At 43.1% G+C, this 22,164-nt stretch overlaps 1 protein-coding gene across 11 annotated transcripts in view; it reads left to right on the forward strand.

Annotated features, from left to right (window-relative positions):
• The window catches only part of LPP (LIM domain containing preferred translocation partner in lipoma), a 344,655-nt gene that overhangs the window by 161,215 nt on the left and 161,276 nt on the right, over window positions 1-22,164 (forward strand). For all 11 annotated transcript variants that reach the window (XM_030495193.1, XM_030495197.1, XM_030495189.1 and 8 more), the window contains one exon: window positions 17,370-17,492. In XM_030495193.1, coding sequence (XP_030351053.1) covers window positions 17,370-17,492 — 123 coding nt within the window. The remainder of the gene's footprint in view (window positions 1-17,369; window positions 17,493-22,164) is intronic.

A 22,164-nucleotide genomic window follows, 5' to 3' on the forward strand; every position in this document is an offset into this window, starting at 1 on the left:
TGTTGCAAAATCAGCTCCTTATCTTGCAGGAGCAACAAAAGTCACAAGATAGAAGGCCCAAAACATGAGGGGAAAAGGCAGGTGGTGGTGGAGAAAGCTACTTTGGTGCCTTTGTGCATTGAACATGATTATTTTCACAACTCCAGACAGAGGTTCCCATGCTGAAGGAGCAGAATGAATGGTGTCTGTGTTTCTTCTGCTGTAAATCCTTTCCCAGCCCTCAGGACACAGTTGCCTTGAAGGCAGAGGTCTCATGAGCATGTGTTGGATCTGGCTCCAACAAACTAAAGCCTTGCCTGATTCTACTTTCCAATACTAGGCCGTTTCATTTCCATGCCTCAGTTTCTCTGTTGCTAAATCTAAGTGCTAGAGCAGACGACCCATCTCCCAGGCACAGACCAGATCTGAGGCTGCTGCCTGGGGCAGTTCTGCCCCTGCAGGTCTGGTGCAAGACCTCCAGATTTACTCCAGAGTTTGAGATCTATCTGCTTCAGCAAATCAGCCCCTCTACAACAGAAGTTTGTCTCTGGATGGCAGAGTCCTGATGACACTTTATGAAATACCTGTGCTGTGGTTCCAGGTAAAGCTTTTTGTACTAGGTGTTAAGTTGATTGGGGAAGCAGAATATATATGTTTACTTTATTATCATTTTGTGCATTACTGTTAGCAGACAGCTAAAAGCCGCACAGATTATTACAGTTTAAGTTGTAGCTTAAGAGCAGCAGTTAAAATAATAATACCCAGTTTTCATAGACCTGTTTATCTCTTGAAATCTATTTGGACAGTGGAACTGGCCACTTAGGATCAGATCCAAAAAGGTACTTTAGTATGTGACTTCCCTTGAGGTGTTCATGCTCTGATGGAAATCAGAGGCCTGGGTCGTGAAATACCTTTGCAGCAGATCTGGCAGTTTCTTGTGATTTCTGTTTTCCCATCACGATACATCATATTCTGGTTCACTGCAGGGCTTGGGAGGAAAACAGGAGGAAATTTAAGCTCTTTTCTTATCAACTGCTTTAAAAAGAAAGAGAAAAGGAAACATTTATTTTAAAAAAGAGTGCATTGGGTTGGGGGAGAGTTGTATTGGGAAGTTCCTCTTCAGCTGAAGTCAGCAGGCAAAGGCAACGGCTTGTTCCCAGAATGGTGGTGAGGGTGCGGTGATGGCGTGTTTGACAAATAAGGACATGAGCAAAGAGGGTTTTGCCACGTTGGCTTGGGCTCAGTTTGAAAGAGAAAAAAAAATCCTGGATGGGAAGAAAAATGAAATCACTGTTTGTCAAAGGGAAATAGATAGATCTGGGAGGGAGGCAGGCAGATTTTTACTTTTTTTTTTTTACCTTCTAGTTTCAAAACAGGCATTCTGCCCAGGCCAGGATAGGAAAAGTGAAAATCTCTCATAAACAACCTCTTGAGTGCCCTGTTTGCTCACAGAGAGGGACCCTTGCTCATGGCACTGGTAATTTCTTCCTTCCTTGCCCAGCAGGGTTGCTCAGGGATGAGGACTGTGCACAGTGGTGTGAAAAGCCGGTTCCTACCTCTCATCCCATCCCTGGGAAGGCTGGATCTGGAGCCATACATCCTATGGGAGCATCTCAATAAGCATTATCACCAGGGCTTAGATCTCCACTGGCTTTGAAACAACCAGTTCTCCTTAAAGGAGAGGTTCAGAGCCCAGGCTTTTATGTTGGTGCAGAACCTGGGTGGCTCAGAGCAGATGTGGCCAGCAGATGTGACCCTCAGTTGCGGACCTGCCAAGGGCCACCTGGCAAAAATATGCATTTACGAATTGCCTGTAATTACCTGCAGGTGCTGCATCAGCAATATGGGTCTCATTTTCATTTGGGACCCTAGATTCTACTGCAACATGGAAGGGAGAGGATTGTATTCAGCCAGGAGATCATCTCTTTTCCAACAACCCTTGGCTGTTATCAGTGTGTTTTTTATTGACATGCCGCAAAACCCTTTACAAAAGAATTACCAGTTTCTCCCTGATAAGGAAGCTGAAGCAGGGAAAGCGCTTTGCGTAGGTCACCAGGCTGACAACTGGTAAGTTAAAAATAGGACCTACATCTCCTGTGTCCCAGAGCAATTCTGTCTGCTACATTACTGTAAGAACTGTGAATGAATGAGAAAGAATTTGGGATATACCAACGAGTATCTGCAGAAGCACTTTAGGATGGGGGTTAGAGTGAAGAAACAATGAGGTTTTGAACAGTTGCATGAAATGAAATATAAAATAGTTCGGTGTAACAGTTCTTGTTAGAACCACCTATGCACAGAAAGGCTGCAGTACGGTGGGCAGGGAACTATTCCCATGTTCAGACCTACTGGATTCACTGGTTGTATTGTCCTGTTGCAATATGCAGAAAATCAGCCGAAGGGCTCAAATTCCTATTGCCAAGGAATTTTGGAAAGAGAAATGCTGAAACATGGCCTGAAGGAGTAATGCACCTTTCTCTGCAAGGCTGTTCAGAGGAGACCTGGCTCGCTTCTACCCAGTGCTCACGCCTGGGAAAAGGTGGGGACGTGTTGATAGATACGAGCAGTGAGAGCCTCATTCTTGTTACGGAGGAGATTGCCAGGCTCCTTCCTGGAGAGTGGCGGCGGTCGTGCCTCTCTGTGGGCTGTGACTCACCGGCTAAGGAAACAGCCAGAATGGAGGAATTTTATTTCTTTTTATTTCTTTTTATTTTAAATTTTGGGTGCACATATAGGCAAATAGTTGGAGAGGAAAAAGCTTGATTTTTGTCTACAGTGGTGCTGCCTTAAATAGCACATCTCCTGCTCAACAGCGTGGCAACTGGGGTCTGCCTGGGTGCTAGGTTTGCTTTAAGTTGCCTGCCTTTTCATGTTTGGAGAAGCCGAAAAGGCCAAAGAGAGCAGAACATGTGTTCAGCCTCCCTCTAGTGCTAGATTTTGTTAATCATCAGGATTATTGGCCTGGGTGTAGGTGCTCGCTGAGGAGGAACATCGGTAATGCAGTGCAGCTCTCGCTGCTGGCAGGGCTGCCTGGCTCCAGGCAAGCATCAGTAGCTCTCAGTGGCTCTGTAAATAAAGCCATAGTCTGTGTGTATCGCTTGCCATTCGAGATCCAGCTTTTGCAGATTTCTGGGACTCCTAACCTGATTTATTAAAATCCATGTGATAAGCAACTGCCTTTTATCTAAATTGAAGCCGTGTCCAACAGTTCAAATAAATTACCTGGTAATGTTAACCCTCTTATTCAAACCTTGGCTTTGTAGGAATGCTTTTGATGTGTCTCCCTTCTTCTGCCTTCCTCATGTGTTTGAGAAACAGGAATGTGCTGCTTTCTCAATTAGACTTGAACAAATAACATGTATGCTCTCTACATGTTTGAATGCTCACTGGATCTCTACAGGTCAATATCTGTTTATAATAGGACTTTCTAGGTGCTAAGGTGAGCAAAATCAGTAATACAATGTCTGTATATGTTGAGTATCTGGATACGTGATAGATAAAATGCACGTTTTTCTTGTATGCACATATATATGAACACTATATGTATGTATGAGAAATGCATAATGAGTGGGGATATAGAGCAGACCTCCTTCCTGCTGCTTTTTTATCCCTTTCCGTGGATAGCATGACCAGTAGATCCAGGATCACAAGAGAAAAGGAATACTGAGCATTTCTTTCAAGGCAGCTCTTGATGCAACCCATCTTATACGCGTGTTTGTTTTACAATGCCAAACCACATTCTATTTTAAATCTTTAATGAACCTCTGTTCCTAGCTATGTAACTTTCCAATCCTTACTCTCTTCAGAATAGACAAAGATGCTTATTATAAACCACAAATTTTACTGAAAGGGTAAACTGGAAAAGTTTTAATTGTGCAATGTAAGCCTGCCATTCATCTCTCTGCCTGGCTATTAATATCTTGGCAATGTTATAATGCAATGCAGCCTTTAATAGCTAAACTCTCGGCAAGCACTACAAAGGAAGCAAGGATCCAAACAGTTAACTGTGCTCATTATTTTCATCATGCTTATTACTGTGTTATTTAATATATTTGTTATGTTATTGTTTAATATAGTAACACAGCACACAGGATGCGCCAGGACCTGCACTGGTGCACACTTGTGCCTTCATTGGGAGGAAGGTTGTGACTGAGGCTGGGATGTGCTTTCAGAGACGGAACAGAGCTGCTTTTGATAATCTTCCATACAGCTGGTGATGAAGTGAGGGAGCAGAAGAAAGCAAAAAGCCTAATACAGATCGTATGTAAATAAGGGTGACTATCTAAAAAGTTATGAGAGGAAACAAAAAGGTCAGAGATGTTGCTGATTGTGATGTTGAGAGATCAGGAAAACCATCTCTGGTTAAGACACTGGGCAGTCTTATGCACATGTACGGGCTTCGGTCCAAACAGTGGGCTGTGGTCCCACAGTGCTGTGCCCAAGGTTACAAGCCCTGGTGGGCACCTCCTGACTCATGTGGGTACATCTTTGTGGGATGCTCACACTGCTAGTGCTGGAGTTGGGTTCACTTGTTGCACCTGAACAGAGGTTAATCTGTAACCTGGATTATCCATCCGTGAATAATAGAGACATGAATGTGGGAAGTAGTAATGAATGGGAGACACGGAAAGCAAGCAGAAGCAGCAGGCAATTTTACTCTGTCAGAGCTAGTATCGGCCTATGACAGACAAAAATGATGCAAAACCATCATTGTATCTAAGGTAGAATTATTTAAGCAGAGGGAAAATAAAAAGATAATGAAGATGTAGGAATTCTCCCATCAAAGCAGATGAGCTGTGTGATGGAAGAGTGTGAGATAACATAATCAGTATTGAAGAAATTCTACTCTCATAATTTCTGAGTGCTATTGAAATCTTCTGTTGGATTAGCAGGTTCTAGAAAAGATCTCTTGCAGGATCAGTTACTCTTGTGTCAAATCCTGGGTAGCCTGTGTTGCATTAAGGAACTGTAATACAGTGGTGAGACTAAGACAAACAGACTGTCAGTAGCAAGAAGGAATTCTAAAAATTGCAGGAGACAAATTATTACGCTTTTGCTATGAAGCTGGCTGGAATTGGTAGATGGTGGTTTAGAAAGTCAAAGTCTTTCCATGCAGCTTGGGCATGGTGGTAGGCTGGAACATAACAGAGCAAATGAGTCAGATTCCCACCTTGGGTTTGGTGCTTCAAGTACTGTGATGCTGTGCAGTACAGAAATAAGCTTTGGTCAAACAAGGTGAAAGCAAATAGAGCTATAGTGATGGGAGAATCCAGTTGTCTGGCTAAATTCAGTTTTACAGCCCTGGAGTAGTTCAAAGAATACGGCAAACTTCATCCCATTTTTGATGCAAATTTTGCCTGGTGGTAAGACGACATGGATATGGAGAAGTTGTGAGAGCATCTGATTTCCAAGAATGAAAGTGGCTGAAATGCAGGTTCCTGTATCTTTTTTTTAGTTTCCATCACGGGAAAAACAGCTTCAGCTGCCATGATAGTGGTTTTGTTGTCAGAAAATGTTGCCTCTGTAAAAAGCATGCGGCACAGTGACCTAGCAAGCTGAAAGGTGGTAGAAATACCAATGAAAAATGTTTTTATAGCCAGAAGAATTTTTTCCAGGGCAATAATGATTTTAAGTATCTTCTGCCATTGAACTCTTATATTTGCAGGACCATTCCCACAATTGTATTTTTTAGTTTTGATTTGCTGATGCAAATGCAGGACACACACAAAGATTAGCTTTTACACACAAAGAACAGGTAAGAAAGAGCATCTGGAAAACATCATATGGCATTTTTAGTGTTGGTTTTAGTGGTGTGAGAAGTAAAATAGAAATGTTTGGGAAAGTTGTAGCAATTCCAACTGTTGGTGAAGGCAGTAAGTGACAGCTCTGCCTGAGGTGCTGTACAAACTCCTCTCATTCAACAAGCTACAGCTCCTTTCCTCTCCATCTTCTCATTTCCGCATCTCTTTTGCCATGGAAACAGCCTCATGTCTTGTCACGTCCCAGGTCTAGCCTTCCTCTTCATCTCTGTTACTACACTCACTCCTCAGTCACTCTCCCCATCCTCGCCCTGTTTCTGTCTCTGTAAATTCCCTTGATTCTGCCCTGCAATACCCCTCTATATGTTCCCAAAAGATGCCACTGCTGAGGTCTGTGCAGGCATTCGGGCATCAGCACTTCCCACAGAGAGTGGTAGGGCTGCCCTCTGCAAGCGGTGTTTGGTCTGCGTGAAGGTCAGGTGAGCCTTTTAAAGACGTTTAGGTAAGGAATATACTTTCTGTGCAGAAGTAAATCCCATTTGGGTTCTGTGGCTGTGCTGATCCCAAGCAAAAATACAATTAAGAGATATTTTCCAGAGTTCTATTGTGTGCTGGGGACACCACATTTTCTGATGTGTGAATTCTTATTGAAAAACAACTTTTCATTTATCTGCATTCATTTATCTGTATATACACGGTATCAAAATAAACCTTGGAGCCCACCCAGGAGGGATCTGCATGCTGGGGATTCTCTCTGCAAGGTTTTGCAGCCGTCTCTGGCCAGCACAAGTTATTTGTTGTTCAGCTTTCTGTGTAATTCAGGTCCTTTTTCTTAAGCTGAGGTTCTCATTTAGGAAATATGTAGAAGGTAAGGTGTCCAAATGAGGAGGTGGTTGTTAAAAAAGAAAGAAAACCCATGGTCATCCAACCAAATCAAATACCAGACACACATCTGGCAGCCTTGAAGGGAAGGTAAAAGTGGACCTAATGGTTTGGAAAATGAGATTGCAAACTTTTTGAAGGCAAGGACCTTCCTCGGTGAATCAGAACTGCAGGGTCTGCCCAGCTAAGTCTTCCAAACTGTGGACTGCAGCCATCAACTGCCCCAGAAGTGTGTGGACTGAAGCAGAGTCCAGATTTTCCTCTTCTCAACTTTGAGAGACATATAGTAGGTTTTTAACATGACTCATTTCTGCAGGAGCCAAACCCAAGCCATTGACTTTCATGTAGTTTTATACATCCAGTTTGCTGACATTTTGCCAGGCTCCCTTGGAGATTCTTGAATCCTTGCAAATGTTTTGGCGGACACCCCTTCCTGTTACAGCAAAACAAGCAAACAAATTCAGAAGTATGTTACATGTTTAACTTCTGGACTTGGAGCTTATTCAGGCTGTGAAAATCGACTGGCCAATTTTAATTCTACTTTTTTTTCGGTGGTGGTTTCCTAATAGCTTCACAGCCCATGCTGTGAGAATGCTTTCTCAAATTCAGAGAAGCTTGACTGTATGCTTAAACTCCATTAAAGTTGATAGAACTTAAGCACACGTGTAAAATTAAGCATATGCTTATGTTTTATAGAGCCGGTTTGCAGGTGACACAAGCAGCTGCATATGGGTTTCCAACATGTGATTAAATTCCAAAAGGAGTTTTTAAAAACAGTTTTAGTCAACCTTAATTTTCTGAAATTGGTAGCTTTAACAAAACCTATCTTTTTTGATTAAAATTGCCTGAGACATGTCCCTTTTAAAAAGCTCTTCATTTAACTGTCACAATATACAGTCTTGTGTGGGATAGAGTTTGTTCATGCAAATTTAATTTCCAGTTAAAGTGGTACAAACACAAAGTGATTTCAGTAGATCTTTATGAATGTAGCAGTGCTGTTGCTTTCTCACCTCTGTCAATGTGGGGGCCAGGCAGAGCCATTAAATTGTCAGCTGTGCTCTTCTGCATATCGCAGATCATAAAGCTTCGTCTGATCACCCAGGGAGACCAAAGGCATCCAGCCTTGATCCACAGGTATCAAGTGATGGAGAAATCTTGGAAGTTTGTTCTAGCATTTAGTTACCTGCAGTATTACACAAAAGTGAATATCTGTATTATTTTAAAATAAAATTTCCCTGCCTTTGGCTTCCCAGCTGCTGCATGTTTTTCTATTTTGCTAGATTGGACAGTCTTGTGGTATTTGGCATTTTTATTCTGCGAAGCTATTTAGATATTGCTATCAAGCTACTCAATCTCCTTCATAAGTGAAACCAAGTGAGCTCTCTACGTGTCTCCTTGTCAGCTGTTTCTGCTTTTCTGGGTCGTCTCTCAAGTTTTTAAAACTCTGCCTTCCATACTGGACACGGTATTTCAGTGCCAGACTCATCAGAGTTGTTGAAAAGAGTAAAATCACCTTCAGCTCTGCGCTTTCCTTGCTCCGGGATGGCGCGGCACTGGGCAAGAGCTGATGTTTGGTGTGGTTTTCCCCTATAGAATATAAATCCAGAGTTGGGGGGCTGGGTGTGACAGCTTACCCTCTGTGTAGGCGTGTGTAATTCACGGCTTGTCAGACATGTCCTGTGCCGTTGGAGCCGTCCTCCTCTTTTCTCTTATGCCAGACAAGGAAAAGAGGAAGATCACAACTTGGACAGGATATGGAGATGAAGGGAGTCTTTGCTCTTGGACATCAACATGAGATCTTTTAGAAGTGTAACATCCACGTCGTGTGAGTCAATGGGAAGGTCTTCCTTTATTGCAGTGGACATTTAATGAGCTATTAGTTTCTACATTGGTTAAACTTTGCAAATCTATTGGGGTAATTGGTTAGTCTTCAGTTATGGTTCCCCTTGGAGGCAGATGATGAAATATCCAATATCTCCTCTTAGTTCTCAGTTTTTCTGCAAACAACAATACTCTGAGGGGAACATCAGCTCTGCTTGATGGCTAATTAAACATTAATTTGTGACGATATTGGAGCAGATTTCAAGTTGGCGGGGGAGTGGGCAAAGAAAGGGGAAACTTTTAACAGTCACCATAATTATCAATAACAACTCGTAATGTAATTGCATTAATTAAAAGAAAAAGGATATATTCACTGCTGCTGTAAAGTTAGTTAAAGTCAGTGAAAGTCATGCTGGGTCAAAAGGATTTCATGGCCAGCTGTTCCTGCCCCATGAGTAGAGAGGTAGTGTTGTCCTGTAGAAGGCATAAACTAAAAATTGATATAATCCACTTTATATTGTATATTCTGCTGATGAACAGGAATGTTTCACTAATTCATTTGAATTTCCAAGAATGAGTGATTGTAACTCCACCTGGAGAATATTGAGCTGCCTTAATGGAAAAATAAACTGGTTTTATTCTCCCCCTTCTCTCCCCATCTTCTCCATTGAGATTTCAAATAACTTTATGTGCCTCCTTAGTTTATTATTATACTTCTCATCTTGCTGCAGATTTTGCATCTGGTAGCACTTAACACAGACAAGACTCCCAAAGCTTTTGATCAAACATGTTAAGTAAACTATCAGGACCATCAGGTCTGCTACTCTAGCAGATGTCAACTCATGGGACTCCTCCTCTTTCTTCATACCCTGACTGTTCCTTGTCAAATACATTCTTTTGCTTTCATGTGCTTGAGGATCATGGTGCCTCTTCTCCATGTACTAGCTATCCCGCACTGCGAAGTTCCTCCAGTCAACTGAACGGCATTTGTCAGGTTACTGGTTTTCAGCAGTTTCAAAAGCTCCACTTAGCCAACCTGGACTTCCTTTCATGAGCGAAATGCAGCGGTCAGGAACATGAAAGAGAGGAGTGCAGGTTTGAATGTCCAAGGTAGATGTGTCAGTCTGTGATGCGGGGAGCAGGGACCTGGATAAAACACCATCCTGAGGTAGAGCAGATGGGGGTTGAGGGGACTAGACAGCACAGGACCTCTGTGTTGGCATCTCCAATTTCAGGGCACCTACAAGCACACCCCTGGGCTGCAAGGTGGATCTCATTGAGTTCATTAATTATTTGCTGCATCCTCTTTACTCCTGTCACATAATTGCCTTCCGTTGTCCTCAAGGGTGGCAATGGGACGGAGATTGTTGCAAATCTACTTATGGGCTATTGTTCATGTCCCATCACAGCCACCGAGGTCATCTGCTGCTGGTCTCGTACCCAGTGCTTCAGCATTGCATGCTCCAGGCCATGGAGTCTGTTGGCTAAACTTCTATGATGCAGCTTCATTCTTTTTTGTTTCTGCTCACTCAGCTAATATTCAGGGACAGACCCTCTTCTGTGGTCTTGAGAAGTCTGAACAAACCATGGGTGTTTGTGGCAAAAGCTTTTCTCCAGTGTTAGGAGCAGGAGATGTTTGGAAGGGAACACAGTTCTGGGCTCTGCCCAGTGATAATTCACTGCCTATCTACACTGGTGGCATTCAGCCCCTTGGTTTTGGGATTGGGGCCCCTCTCAGGATGTGCAGAGGGCAGTAGCTTATTAAACAGTGATGGAACAAAGGCCACTGTTCCACAGGCCAGTGGTCAGCATGGCCACAGCTTGGATCCAACCCTCTAATTACGTGAAATTGTGGCCGTCCTGCAGCAAAATTGCAGCTGGAGCCTGGACGGCTTGGACAGCAGTTGGTTGTCTTCTGGCGTGTTTTGTCAGGGCTATGACAGCAAATGCAAAGAATGAAATGTCCATTAAGGATCTGGGTTGGTCTGGTGGATTACTGTCTTCATCTGATGGCCAGAAGGAGCTTGGTTGTGTCTGAGTTGCAGCACTTCACTCTTACCCCTCTACCTGCTTGCTTTTCCTGGGGCTGGTATTCAATTGAGGATAAGCTCCTTGGGATGAGGATCTTTCCAAACCATTGAATGTGAGGAGTGCCTGTCACACTGATCTCTGGGGAAATATAAATCCTTATTGTTATACAGATTCATAACTGCAACAAGGTCTTTGCTGTCTTTCATATGTGTCCCAGGAGGCTGAGTGCAATTGGATGTAACTTCTGTTGTCTCGGCTAGAAGGAGAGAAGAACTGCGTTTCCAGTGTTGGTCCAAGCTCTGGCACTAAGGCAACTTGCAGTTATTAGCCTGGAGAGACTGACATGTACCCATCAGCAGAAGTGACTCCTGGCCGGTGTCAGCTCGTGGGTAGAAAGCACAAGTGGAGGCTTCATGTAAATGTTTATGGAGAGCCAAATCAGATCACAAATGGTCAGTAGTGAGCGTCCAGAGAAAATGTAAAAGGAGAAGCACAGAATATTTTTTTTTTATTAAGTATCTTGGTGGAGTTTTATTCCACATTTCTCCAGATGCTTTTGAAATCCATGTAAACTCATAGCAACCACAGTGTCTTGCAGCAGAAGCAGCTCTGCAGTTTTGATAGCATGTTGTTTGACAAAAACCACCCCTTTTTTATTGTTTTGAGACCGATGCCTTCTAGTTGCATGCTTTCTTCTTATCTGCTTTCTGTGTTGTTGGTTGGTTGTTGTTTCTTTTTTTTGGGGGGGGCAGGGGTATTACTTATTTTTATTACTTGTCTTTTTTATAATCCTCCTGCACCACAGTGAGTTTATAAATTGGTTGTTAAGGTTTTGCAAGATGTCTCCTAGCAGTGCTTAGCAAATAACTTTTCCTCATCTGCTTGTTCATCTGCCCCAGCTGTAAGCCCATGCAGTTCTTTACAACACCAGTTGCTTCAGAGATAAGATCAATTAATCCTCATGATACCCAGTGCTATTTTCATTTTCCATGAGTGGAGAAACTGGATGTGGGACTGTGACTACCCCGGACCCGTGCCATGGGTCTGTGACCAAGCTGAGCTTGGACCTCAGGAGTGGAGCCCCCTTTTACCCTGCTGTGTCTCCTGTGGTTTGCAGTGGCACAGGTGCTGATGTGAACTTTGCTGAGAGAAGGTATTTGGCACATTTATTGGCTCTTTTTGGGGCAGTAAGGTAGGCTGGTGTTTAGTAGATGATTGCCTTCCACCCCATTTAAGTCCTTTTCCGGGTAGGCTCACCTGCTTCTTTACTGGGAGATCTTCAAAAGTGGCCAGAGTTGTAGAAATGTTGTTCAGTTAAATGACAGTGGTGTTTCAGAGACACCAAATGATGCCTTTGAACAGCCCACTTAAAACTTTTGAAGTGTTTTCCTTTGGTCCTGTTAATATCCAGCAACACAAACCAGGTAAAACTATTCCGTGACTGAAAAAAGGAAAGAGCAGGGGGAAAAAAATAAATCAAAACCTAACTTCCCTTTGGCTTTTATCGTTGATGTCATCGGAAGACTGAAAAGGATATTTCAGGCCTGGCTTCAACCTGATGGAACAGCAGGGAAGTTCTTTTCTATTAGATCCTTGAAACAATCACGTCTGGTGAAATCACTGCGGTCACATCTGCTGAAATCTTCCATCATTTCGGATTTGTTTCAAAAGACGCAATCTTTCTGTTCTTAAAGGGCACAACTACTTTCCCAGCCCCTCCTTGGTGCCTGGAACAATGATTAGGCATCAGTCAATCATCTTAGACCCCCCTAACCCTGAATGCTTCAGTCAGCTCTTGCCTCCATGTGCATGCTTGGTGGGGCAGCCTCTTGGGACTGTTAATTTACATTAGGGAATTTGAAAGAAAATATTTGCACTTGTCTTTAGGCTCAGGGGAGAATAGACACAGCAGCTCATCTTCAGGGTGCCTCATTTTCCTGATGGAGAATGCATCTTTTTGCCACTGTAATGCCTTTTGAGGCTTTAGATAGCTTTTGTGACCCTGGAAATAATTCCTTGGGGAAATCTACAGGAAGAGAGATGAGGTGGCAAGGGTGTGTGTCTGAGAAGGATCTTGCCTCTGGCAGTGGTATTGTTGGAGAAAGTGCAGAGAAAGGAGGGAAAAAAAGGGAATTAAACACAAACACCAGCCTGAAGTATATCAAGACTGAATCACTTCTTTTCTTCTTCCTGGTTAACACTCCTCCAGTCTCTTCTTGTATGTATGGTGGATGCCATAAAAATCAAACATCTTTCCCTCCTCTTCCCAACCAATCCCTAGCTAAAATAGAAAATAAGAGCCCCAACCTTCTTTGTCTGTGGCTCTGTCTAAGCTCAGCGCCTGAGGCCATGCAGTAGAAAGAGATGCTAACTCCCTGTTTGGAGAGCTGTTTCATTTGCTCTTCCTACCTCCTCAGTGCCTATCCAAGGATTTCGACAGCCTGCAGAGCATGGCAGGTGGCTGCTGTGGGTGCAACCTTGTCTGTACCTCAGTCAAATTTACTGGAGGAAAAGACAACAAATTCTTTCAAGGCAAAAGTCCTTATTTACTATATACCTGCTCACTACCTCTGATTTGCCTAAATTTCCTCTTCCTTGCTCCTCCTGTTACTTTAATCCTTCTTTTCCATGACTGCCTTTGCTTTTCCTTGTTCTTGGATGTGTAAATGCGAACAGTGTCGACCTGTCACAGCCCATAGATAGCTCCACAAGCACCTCAGGCTCCTGATAAAAACAATATACCAGGAGCAGAAGGCACTGGAGGCCCCCAGCCCATTTGTTTTGAGCCATTAGCTACGACCTTTCTTAATATCCATGGTTTTCATCTCCATTCTTCCACTTGTGCCTTAGGAGGTTATCAGTGACTTGTGATAGCAGGATGCACAGAGCAAGCTGATGCTATGAGGAAGGTTGTGTGTCTAGCTGTAGCTCTGCTGTCTTGAACATGTCTGTACATATATAACAGCACTGTATTTCCCAGTTATGACAGCTCACGTTCCTGGGAGCTGTCAGATGATGAGCTGGCCACAATGCTCATGGAACACACTCAGCTCATTCTACTTCAGAGAAGACTTGAGCAAGGCTAAGGTGGATGGGGAGAAGGTGGATTTTGGTGCTGGAAAGTTGCACTGCAGTGAGCAAAGTCCTGATGCTCTGAAAGTGTTCAGGAGTTTGGCCGTTGCCTTGTGTTGGTAGAAAATACATGCTGGGACTCTGGAGTTACTTTTGCTCTGCTATCCATGTAAGTCAGACAGTCACTGCTGCAAAGCCACCCTCCATCTTTTCCTGGCACAGCAACACCACTGGGTATCAATGCGATTTCCTGTAGAGGCTCAGAGGCCAGCCTGGCAGCCTACCTCACATCTCTTGTCCCAGGGCCTAATGACTGTCCCAAGCTGCAGCGCTGTATGGCAGCAAACAGGGAATGGAGAGAGGGGAAAACGGAGAATAAAAGAGAGGCATCTGGGTGTGGGTAGGGAAAGGAATTTGGAGCAGGAGCTAGGAAGGACATCTGGGAGCCAGATTCTTCTCTTTGAGCCCATTGCAAGGAGCTGGCTTGGGCAAAAGAGAAGCGTTCTTATTTCCTTACTGTGACCTGTGAAATGTGATGAGTAGGTGATCTAGGTTGTAGAAAAAGGTGGCATCTAGGGAAATTATTGTGCTTTTCATGTCTTCTAGCTTGGTGAGTAGTCTTATGTCCTTTCCTAGCACAGTGAGGCAAACTTTGAGGCCGTGCATTGCCCTCTGCACTGCATGTTCTGTAATGGTGCCCCTTGGGGTTTTGTGGAGGGACCTGTGGCACTGATTGGTGTTGGGTGGCAGGATTAGCAAAATTAAAGCCAGTTTTCATCAGAACAGAGTGGGTTGACAGGGCTCAGGAGTGGATTACCATCACAGCTGCTCTGACTGCACACCAGGAATTCAGGAGTGGACAAACAAGCCAAGCAGTGAAGCTCTCTGCTGTTTTTCTCTCCTTTTCCTCACAGCAGGGATTCAGCCAGGGGATAGGAGTGTAGGCGTTGCAGAAGTTCACGTGAGTGGATAGTCTCTGGAATGAGTAATTTGTTGAACTGGGTTGGCTTATGTTTGCTTTTTGTCGAACTCATGTTGGCCAGGCCAAGGATAGCATCCTTTTTCTTTTTGAACTAGTTTTTCCATATTCTGCTTGCTGAAAGGGAGGGAGCACAAGCAATATGTCTGCAACAATGCCATAAATCCAGGCAGAAATAGAATTAGGAGTTCTTTCTGGTTCCGGTGTTTGTATCTGCAAGGTCATGAGCTCAACCAGTCCGGGTTCCTCGGAGCAGAGCCGTGTCTGTGCGAACCTGTTGTGCCTTGGGACCTGGTGCTTGGGGTTTGTTCCAGAGCAATATCATAAAACCTTTATAGCAACGTCATGACAAAGAGCATGAGAAGAGAAATAGCTTAACCCTCTGCTGCTAAAGTTAGCATTGCGAATTTTTCTCCTATTTCTGCATGCAGCAAATCCCTTGGTTGAATCTGGAGCACTGTGGGGAGAAAAATGCGAGATTTGTGGAGATGGGGAAGAGAAAGCAAGCAGAAACCTGTCTTTGTGAGGATTACCTTTTCTTAAATGTAGTTAAAGTCCAGTCAAATAAGCCCTTACACACATTAGTAGCGTTATTCATTGGCACTATCATACTGCATTGTGCTCCAGCATTTGTAGAACTGGGCTCTTAATCTATGTTGATTACGTTTTAATTGAATAAATAAATCTTTTACAGAATGCAGAAGCAATAGAGATGTTTCCATGCTATTTTATTTTATTTTTCCAGGTTTCCAAAGGACATTTAACTTTTACAACCTTACAACTTGTTCTGCAGCATTTGCTAGTCAGCTATTGCATAATTGTTCTGGGGAATGAGAACCAGGGGATAATATGACCCAGAAATGCTAAGAAGCAGAAATGAAATTGGCTGATCTTCTCATCTGCCACTACCCCTCCTGTTCAGGATCAGAATACCAAACAGGCCGTGTGTGGACTCCGGTTTTATTTGTGGGCCTGCCATTGACTTGATGTATCACCTGAAATGTTGAGGCCTTGGGTGCTCTTTGCATCTCCCCCCCTTTCCAGGCTGGCTTTTGGCTGCTTCTCTTAAAAATCCTCTGAAGTGGAGCAATCACAGTTTTTATGTCTTGGAAGCCTGTGGCTGCCGTGTAATTATAGGCCAGCAAATGGAAGATGGAGAAGAACCAAGCAAGAGCCATGAACTGCACTGGTGGAAAGGAAATTGTACTTTTGCAGATTAAAAAATCCAGGTGGCTACAGCTAGCCAGGAATAATGGTCTGGGGTAATTCCTGTGAAAAGTATTTCTTTTTTTGAACAATAGTTTGGATGGAAAAACTTTGGCTCTATGACAAAAATAGGCAAGAAGAGTTGAGTTTGTAAGTAGATTCTAACCTGACTCTCAGCCTTTTAAGTGACGTGTTCTTGCATAAAGCACATTGGAGCTTCCACTTTCTTGTTAGTCAAGCCAAATTTGTTGTAATCCAATAAGATTTATTAATCATTAGGAACTAATGAATGCCTCAGCACGTATAAGCTTGGCAGATCAGAGCCTGCCTGCTTTGCATAGTCTGTCTCTCTTTGACCAATTTGCCATTTATGTGTTGGATTGATGACTGGGGAGTTCTGTAAAACAGGTAATGATCGAATGCTTCTGAAATGAAATTTAAATAAAAACTATCTGTGAGCTAGTGAGCCAAAGGAAAAGGCGAATTTTGGGCTTGGAAAATTGAAGTAACTTGGTGAGAGTGAAGGCAAACAGAACTGGATTGTCTGTGGGGAGGTGCTGTTATGGTCTGAACAGACTTTACAACTGAAATTAGGTGAGTTGTTAGGTAGTTCTTTAGTGTTTTTATTACTGTAGTAGTCAAGCTGCGAATGAGATCTTCTGCACTAAGCTGTGTGGTTGCGTGTACACCAGAGAGACTCTGTCTGGGGGATTTGCAGATAAGTCAGAAATGGAAGGACAAAAGAAAAATTACTCAGGATTAGAAAAGACTTTCAGTGTGGAGTATATCGCTTTTCTCAAAAACTTTGGTTTTCTCTTCCCTTCCAAGCGGGCGTCCCTATCTTGGATACAAGTGGGGCTGTGCTGTTTTGAAAACAGAGAGAAAGCAATATGTTTTGAATCAGAAAGGATCCTGGCTGTATGTTGGTACTTGTTCTGGGCATGGGCTTTCCTGTGTAATAGCCTGCTTCACAAGGACCTTATTTATGTTACTTTATGATTGCTTATCACAAATCATGCCCTTCACCTTGAATCTGCTAGAAATGAATTGAACTTTTTCACTCCTCCTTGGAGGAGCTCATTTTTTAGATGAAAATTGTGAAGAAGTTTTGAATCAGACAGGTACAGCTACCACAAATTGATATGAAATAATAATAGGTGCAGGTGGCCAGTTGCTGGCCACTGTGGCTTGCAGCTCTACTGTTTGTGCTTTGCCTGGGATGGGGACATGGCAGAAGAGATGCTCTCAGGATCCAGGTTCTTCAAGCCTGTCCCCAGCTTTGGCTGCCCAGCCAGGCATCTTTCTAAAATACATCTTCTCCATCTGTGGGAGTGGAGATCGTCCTGCCTCTTCACCTTGACAGCAGATTGCACACTGAGTTGCATAGTCCTTCAAGTCAATTTAACACAATAGGACTGTTGTGGGAATTACATTAAGAAAAACCCCAAAGTAGCCTAAATCCTTGTGAGATTGAGGATAGCTGCTGGTTCTGGAGGAGAGCTATAGCATTTCAGCATGTTTCTCCCTGCAACCCGAGAGTTATTTATTGCTGGGCATGGTAGAAGCTCTATTAGGACAGTAAGAAACCAAGTGGCAGGCCAAGTGGTTTAAATAACTGGAACTTTTCTCTTTTCTTTCAGGTGAATCCTGGTGGCAAGACACTTGAGGAGAGGCGGTCCAGTTTAGATGCAGAAATTGACTCTCTGACGAGCATCCTGGCTGACCTAGAGAGCAGCTCTCCTTACAAACCTCGAGCTCAACAGGTTAGTGGCACATTGCGTAAACAGAGAGTGGGAAAGTGGCCAGCATTGACTGCTGGAGGCAATTTGTTAACCGCTTGGTATTTGTTGCGAGCAGGCATGCCAGTTCCTCCTGATAGCATCCAGATGTGGCTGTCAATGGAGAGAAGGGGGCAGTCACTCTGAAGGGGGCACTGGCTCAAAAGCTGCCATACCTCTGAGCGAAGGGCCTCTGATCCTGATTGCTAGATTGCCATGGAGATTGTTAGAAAAATACTTGCAAAAAATGGTATTTCATTTGCCTCAACTTTCCACCAACAATAGCTTGTGAATTAAAACCTGCTCAGTTCACAAGTACTGTTAGGCTTTTTTTTCCTTGTTGTTTTTCTGTTTTGTTAACTTTTTGTGTGTCACACTGCCAGAAAGACCCAGATATCTGTGTCTCAAGTTGTTTTCTTTTGTTTTTGTCATCTAATCAGTGGCGATGAAGTGGCTTGGATTGTAGCTCAGCTGTCAGGGTGGCTGTAGCCCAGCAAGGCAGACTGGAATTCGCACTTACTCTGCTGTGTCTAGACAAGGACTGCAGGGGTGACAGCAGCTCAGCTAGTTTTTGTCACTCATCTAGGTAGTGCTTAAGTGGAGCTATTTAAGTTCTGGTGAGATGTCATCTATTTAACAGAGGAAGCATGACACCCCAGTGGCACTTTAAAAAGAGCAATTCTTGAGGTCTTGTAAAATCATCCCAGATGTATTTGTGCTCATTTGTGCCCTGCCTTTGCTTCCTAATCTCAGGACTGGTCTCATTTCTTACTCTTATATGGGTCTGTAGATATGTCTGCAGCTATATGTATGTTGTGTTTGTCTTACCAATGTCAGCCCTGAACAAAACCTCAGAAGTCAAAAGTACCAAAGGGGTAGCTGACTGATGCTGTGCACTCCCAGTACACGAACAGGCCTTGTCTTTGGTTAGTGGGTTTTTTGGTTCTTTTCATTATTGCATTTCTTTTAAGTAATTGCGAACCAGTATCTTTGGAGCAGGACTAAAGTAGCAATTAGAGTTTGTTTAGATTTGTTCTATTTAAGCCTGTGAGCTTAGCAAAAGCAGAGTTAAATCGTATTTGTGCACTTATGAAAGCATCCATCTGCACACAGAGGCTCTGGCATGGTGGCCTGTGTGGTTTCCATCCCTTCTGCAGGGACCTCCTGATAAACTCTTCTTTTGTTCCAGCAGCATGTGCACGGTTCTTGCATAAACTTACAGACTTGTCCTTGAAGAACAGTCGGATTTGGGTCAGCCAGTCAAAAAGAGCAACAACATAAACCAGATACAATTTAGTCCTTTTCCCAGTGGGTTTTTGTTGTTGCGATAAATGAGACAGTTGTTACAGTGATAGTGCTCAGGCACTATGTCAAATAACCCATGTTCATTTTGTTTGCGTGGGCCAAACACATAAGAATGCATTCTGTTACTGAGAAAGGCTTTATAGTGTCAAAACACTGGAAGAGATTTGTACTTACCATTTTCCTTGGCAATGCCCGAGGTCAGCTCTAGCATGTAACTTCTGTAACCTTCTGTAACCATATTGCTGAGCGTTTGCAGTTTGAGGACAGTACTGCTGTCTCCTGATGCTCCTTCCTTTGGGATCAGATATTCTGTGAATAGGTTGTTTTTTCACTTTTATTTTGTACCTATAACATTTAAAAAATAAAAAATAAAAATCACAGTGTTCAAATAAAAAGTTCTTCAGGTGTGTTTCATTTTCTGGAGGATTGGAAGGCATAGACCAAGTTTTGGACTTGATCTAACTTCTTAAGTTCATCAGCCTTCAAGGTGATCTGTGCTGCTTGGTGCACACGCTTGTTCCCATGGCTTTTTGCCCACAGTTCAGGTGGGGGCATTGAAGACTTGTCCTCCTACTCAGGAGTGCTGCTGCTGCTCCTTGGTGCATTACAATCACTGTGTGTGGTCCAGTGGGCAGAAGAAGCTGAATTTCATCTCTGACACCAAATCCCTACTTTCTTTGTTCAGTTTATCAAACTTTTTAGGATTTATGGGTTAACGTAATGATGTCCTGTGAAAAGTACAGCTACAGCAACTTCTAACTATAGCTGTTAGAGAAAGAAAATGCTGGAGTTTAATGTGTCATCTGCTGTAATTAAAGACTACTTAAGTCCTTGAAAGGTGGAACTAGAATGTAAAGCTTTGATATTTTCCTTTGTTTGATCTGTACTAGGTATTAAAACTGGTGAGTCATTTGATGGTCTTATAGTAGGATAATAGATTAGGCTGCAAACTGTGAGGTACTTACTCAGAACATCAGCACGTTTATTGGATTACACCTTAGATGCCCTTCCCAAATTTATCAGGATGATGGCTGCAGATAGGAAAATAGAGTTACAAATCGTTTTCAGAGAAGACGTTTCCAGTTGTGCTTATGCAGTTAAAGCGTTATAATAATTTTATAGGTATACCTTGCCCTTGGGGGTACTCCTGTTATGGAATAAGAAAAATTTTATTGTTGGGTTTCTTTTTTATATATTATCTTCAAGATAGTTTTAAAGCAACATAAACTAAACTGTAACATAGTCCTCTTTCACTGGAGTATTAGTGATAGCAGGATAATGACAAGCAGTTTATTTAACATACCCTATCCTCTGGCATAAATTCACAGAGAAGGAATCTCTTTTGATCCTTGGTATGAGTTCAGGATTGCAATGAGACACACTACACCAGGAGGTGCCTCTGAAGCAGCGAGATTTGTACCCTGTGCAGAAGGTTTGGAAAGAATACTTCTCAGAATGGGTGGGCCCATGTCAATCCCAGACAATTCCCCTTGGCCAGCAGATCTGCTGTTGAGGACATGGATGAGTATGCATCTCTGCACCATGCATGCCTTGCTTACATGGCCATCACTCTGGTAATACTTTTTTATGTGCCAGGCAGGTGACAAGGACATTGTCATGAAGTAAAAATGACCACCATTAATAGAGGGCAGGGAGAGAGTTTTGACGCCTGTGGTCAGCAGCACCCTCTTGTGCTCAGTGATCCTGCCTAATTCAAGTCAGGTGAGCTGGAAAATGAAGGTAGAGGTGTCACCCAGGTCCTGCTGGCTGCTTCCCATTCCCTGGGCAGAGGTGGTAGGAAGTTGTCCTGCAGAGCTGTTTCCCTCTCCTCTGAAGTGATGAGTTTGAAAAGCGTTTTTGCAACATAGATCATTTATGGAGCAGAATAGATCATTCCTCCTCAGAGGTTTGGTGGGAGGAGGTCCTTCTGTGAGTGTGGTTCCCTGATGTGAGTCAACCCCACCGTTGCTGAACCTCAAAGTGAAAGATTCTCTCAGGCTTCGTTCCTGGTTAGTTCTTGTCTCTGTCTTGAGGCAGTTGTTGAGAGTCCCCTGAGCAGACGTTTTCTAGGCATTGGTAGTTTACTTCATATTCGCCATCAGCAACATGTGGGTCAGAAGCAGCTTTCAATCACCATCACCTCAGCCCTGGGCTGAGCCCATGACTTGCAAGTGAAAGTCTCTTTGACTAAATCACAGAAGAAGTCACAAGTGATTAAAATGCTAGGTGTTTTTCTTTCAAAATTGCACGTATGGAAAAGAGCAGAAAATTACAAAACTAAATCATCTTTTGCTGCAACAGAACAGCATCTAAGGATGCTTCCTGTCAGGTGAGGTGATGTAGGAGAGACTGAATTAAAGGAATTCAGCTGTAGCTGAAGTTTTAGAAAGTACCAAACATCACCTGAGCTTGGGAGTTTCCTGTGTGACCTTCACCAGCATGACCAGTTCCAGCCTTCATGTGCGGTAAATTGAAATGGAGAGGGAGAACAACATGATCTCAAAATTACCATGACTGCAATGCATGTTAATAGTTGAGCTTGCCTTAGGTATTGTTGAGGAACTGCAGATGCATTATGAAAAAAATCTAATTAATACTTTCCTCCTCTTTTGTAAAGTTTAGAAATGCTGGTGTGATGAGTAAAGTACAGAGCTCCTCTTATGTAGCTGCAATGTGTTTCCTCTTCGCGTATCGCACCTTCTAAATTGCAGTAACTCATTGGAAAGCTCAGAGGCAGAGAACCCACTATGCCTTTCACTAATAAAAGGAGGTTGTATAGACAAGGCATTTAGGTGCATAATTTCCATGGATGGGAGCAGGGGCTATTCCTAAATTGGGTAAACTCCGACTAGGGGGCCTGGTGAATGCTGTGGTCATCTGGCTTCTCTATTAAAGGATATTTTCCTGAATTTTTACCCATTCTGCTTAAATCCTTGCTTAAGAGATGAGTGCAGCAAGGCCTTAAGCAAAAGAAAAAAAAAAAAAAAAAACCAAACCAAAAAAAACCCCACAAAATTTAAGCCCATAAAATAAATGTTTAAAATAAATGTTTACTGGAAATAGCAGTATATGAAATCTTAGGATTTTTTTACCCTGCTGTGAATTATGTATTGAATGCTGATTGCTTTGTCCAGAATTGGACACCTACCTGCTGAAACTCCATAGTTTTATCCTGGATTTCTAACAGATTGTCTGTTTGGTAAAATAGGACTTTGTGGGAGGTGTACCAAGTAGTGAGGTGTACCAGGTAGTAAGGTGTACCTTGTCCAAGGGTAATTAGCCTTTTTTAAAAAGCAAATAGTGGGTGGTCCAAATTTATGGAGTATTTCAAAAGCAAAAAGGCCATGCTTTG

The sequence above is a fragment of the Strigops habroptila genome, chromosome 8 (assembly GCF_004027225.2).
Source record: "Strigops habroptila isolate Jane chromosome 8, bStrHab1.2.pri, whole genome shotgun sequence".
NCBI classification, from domain to species: Eukaryota; Metazoa; Chordata; class Aves; order Psittaciformes; family Psittacidae; genus Strigops; species Strigops habroptila.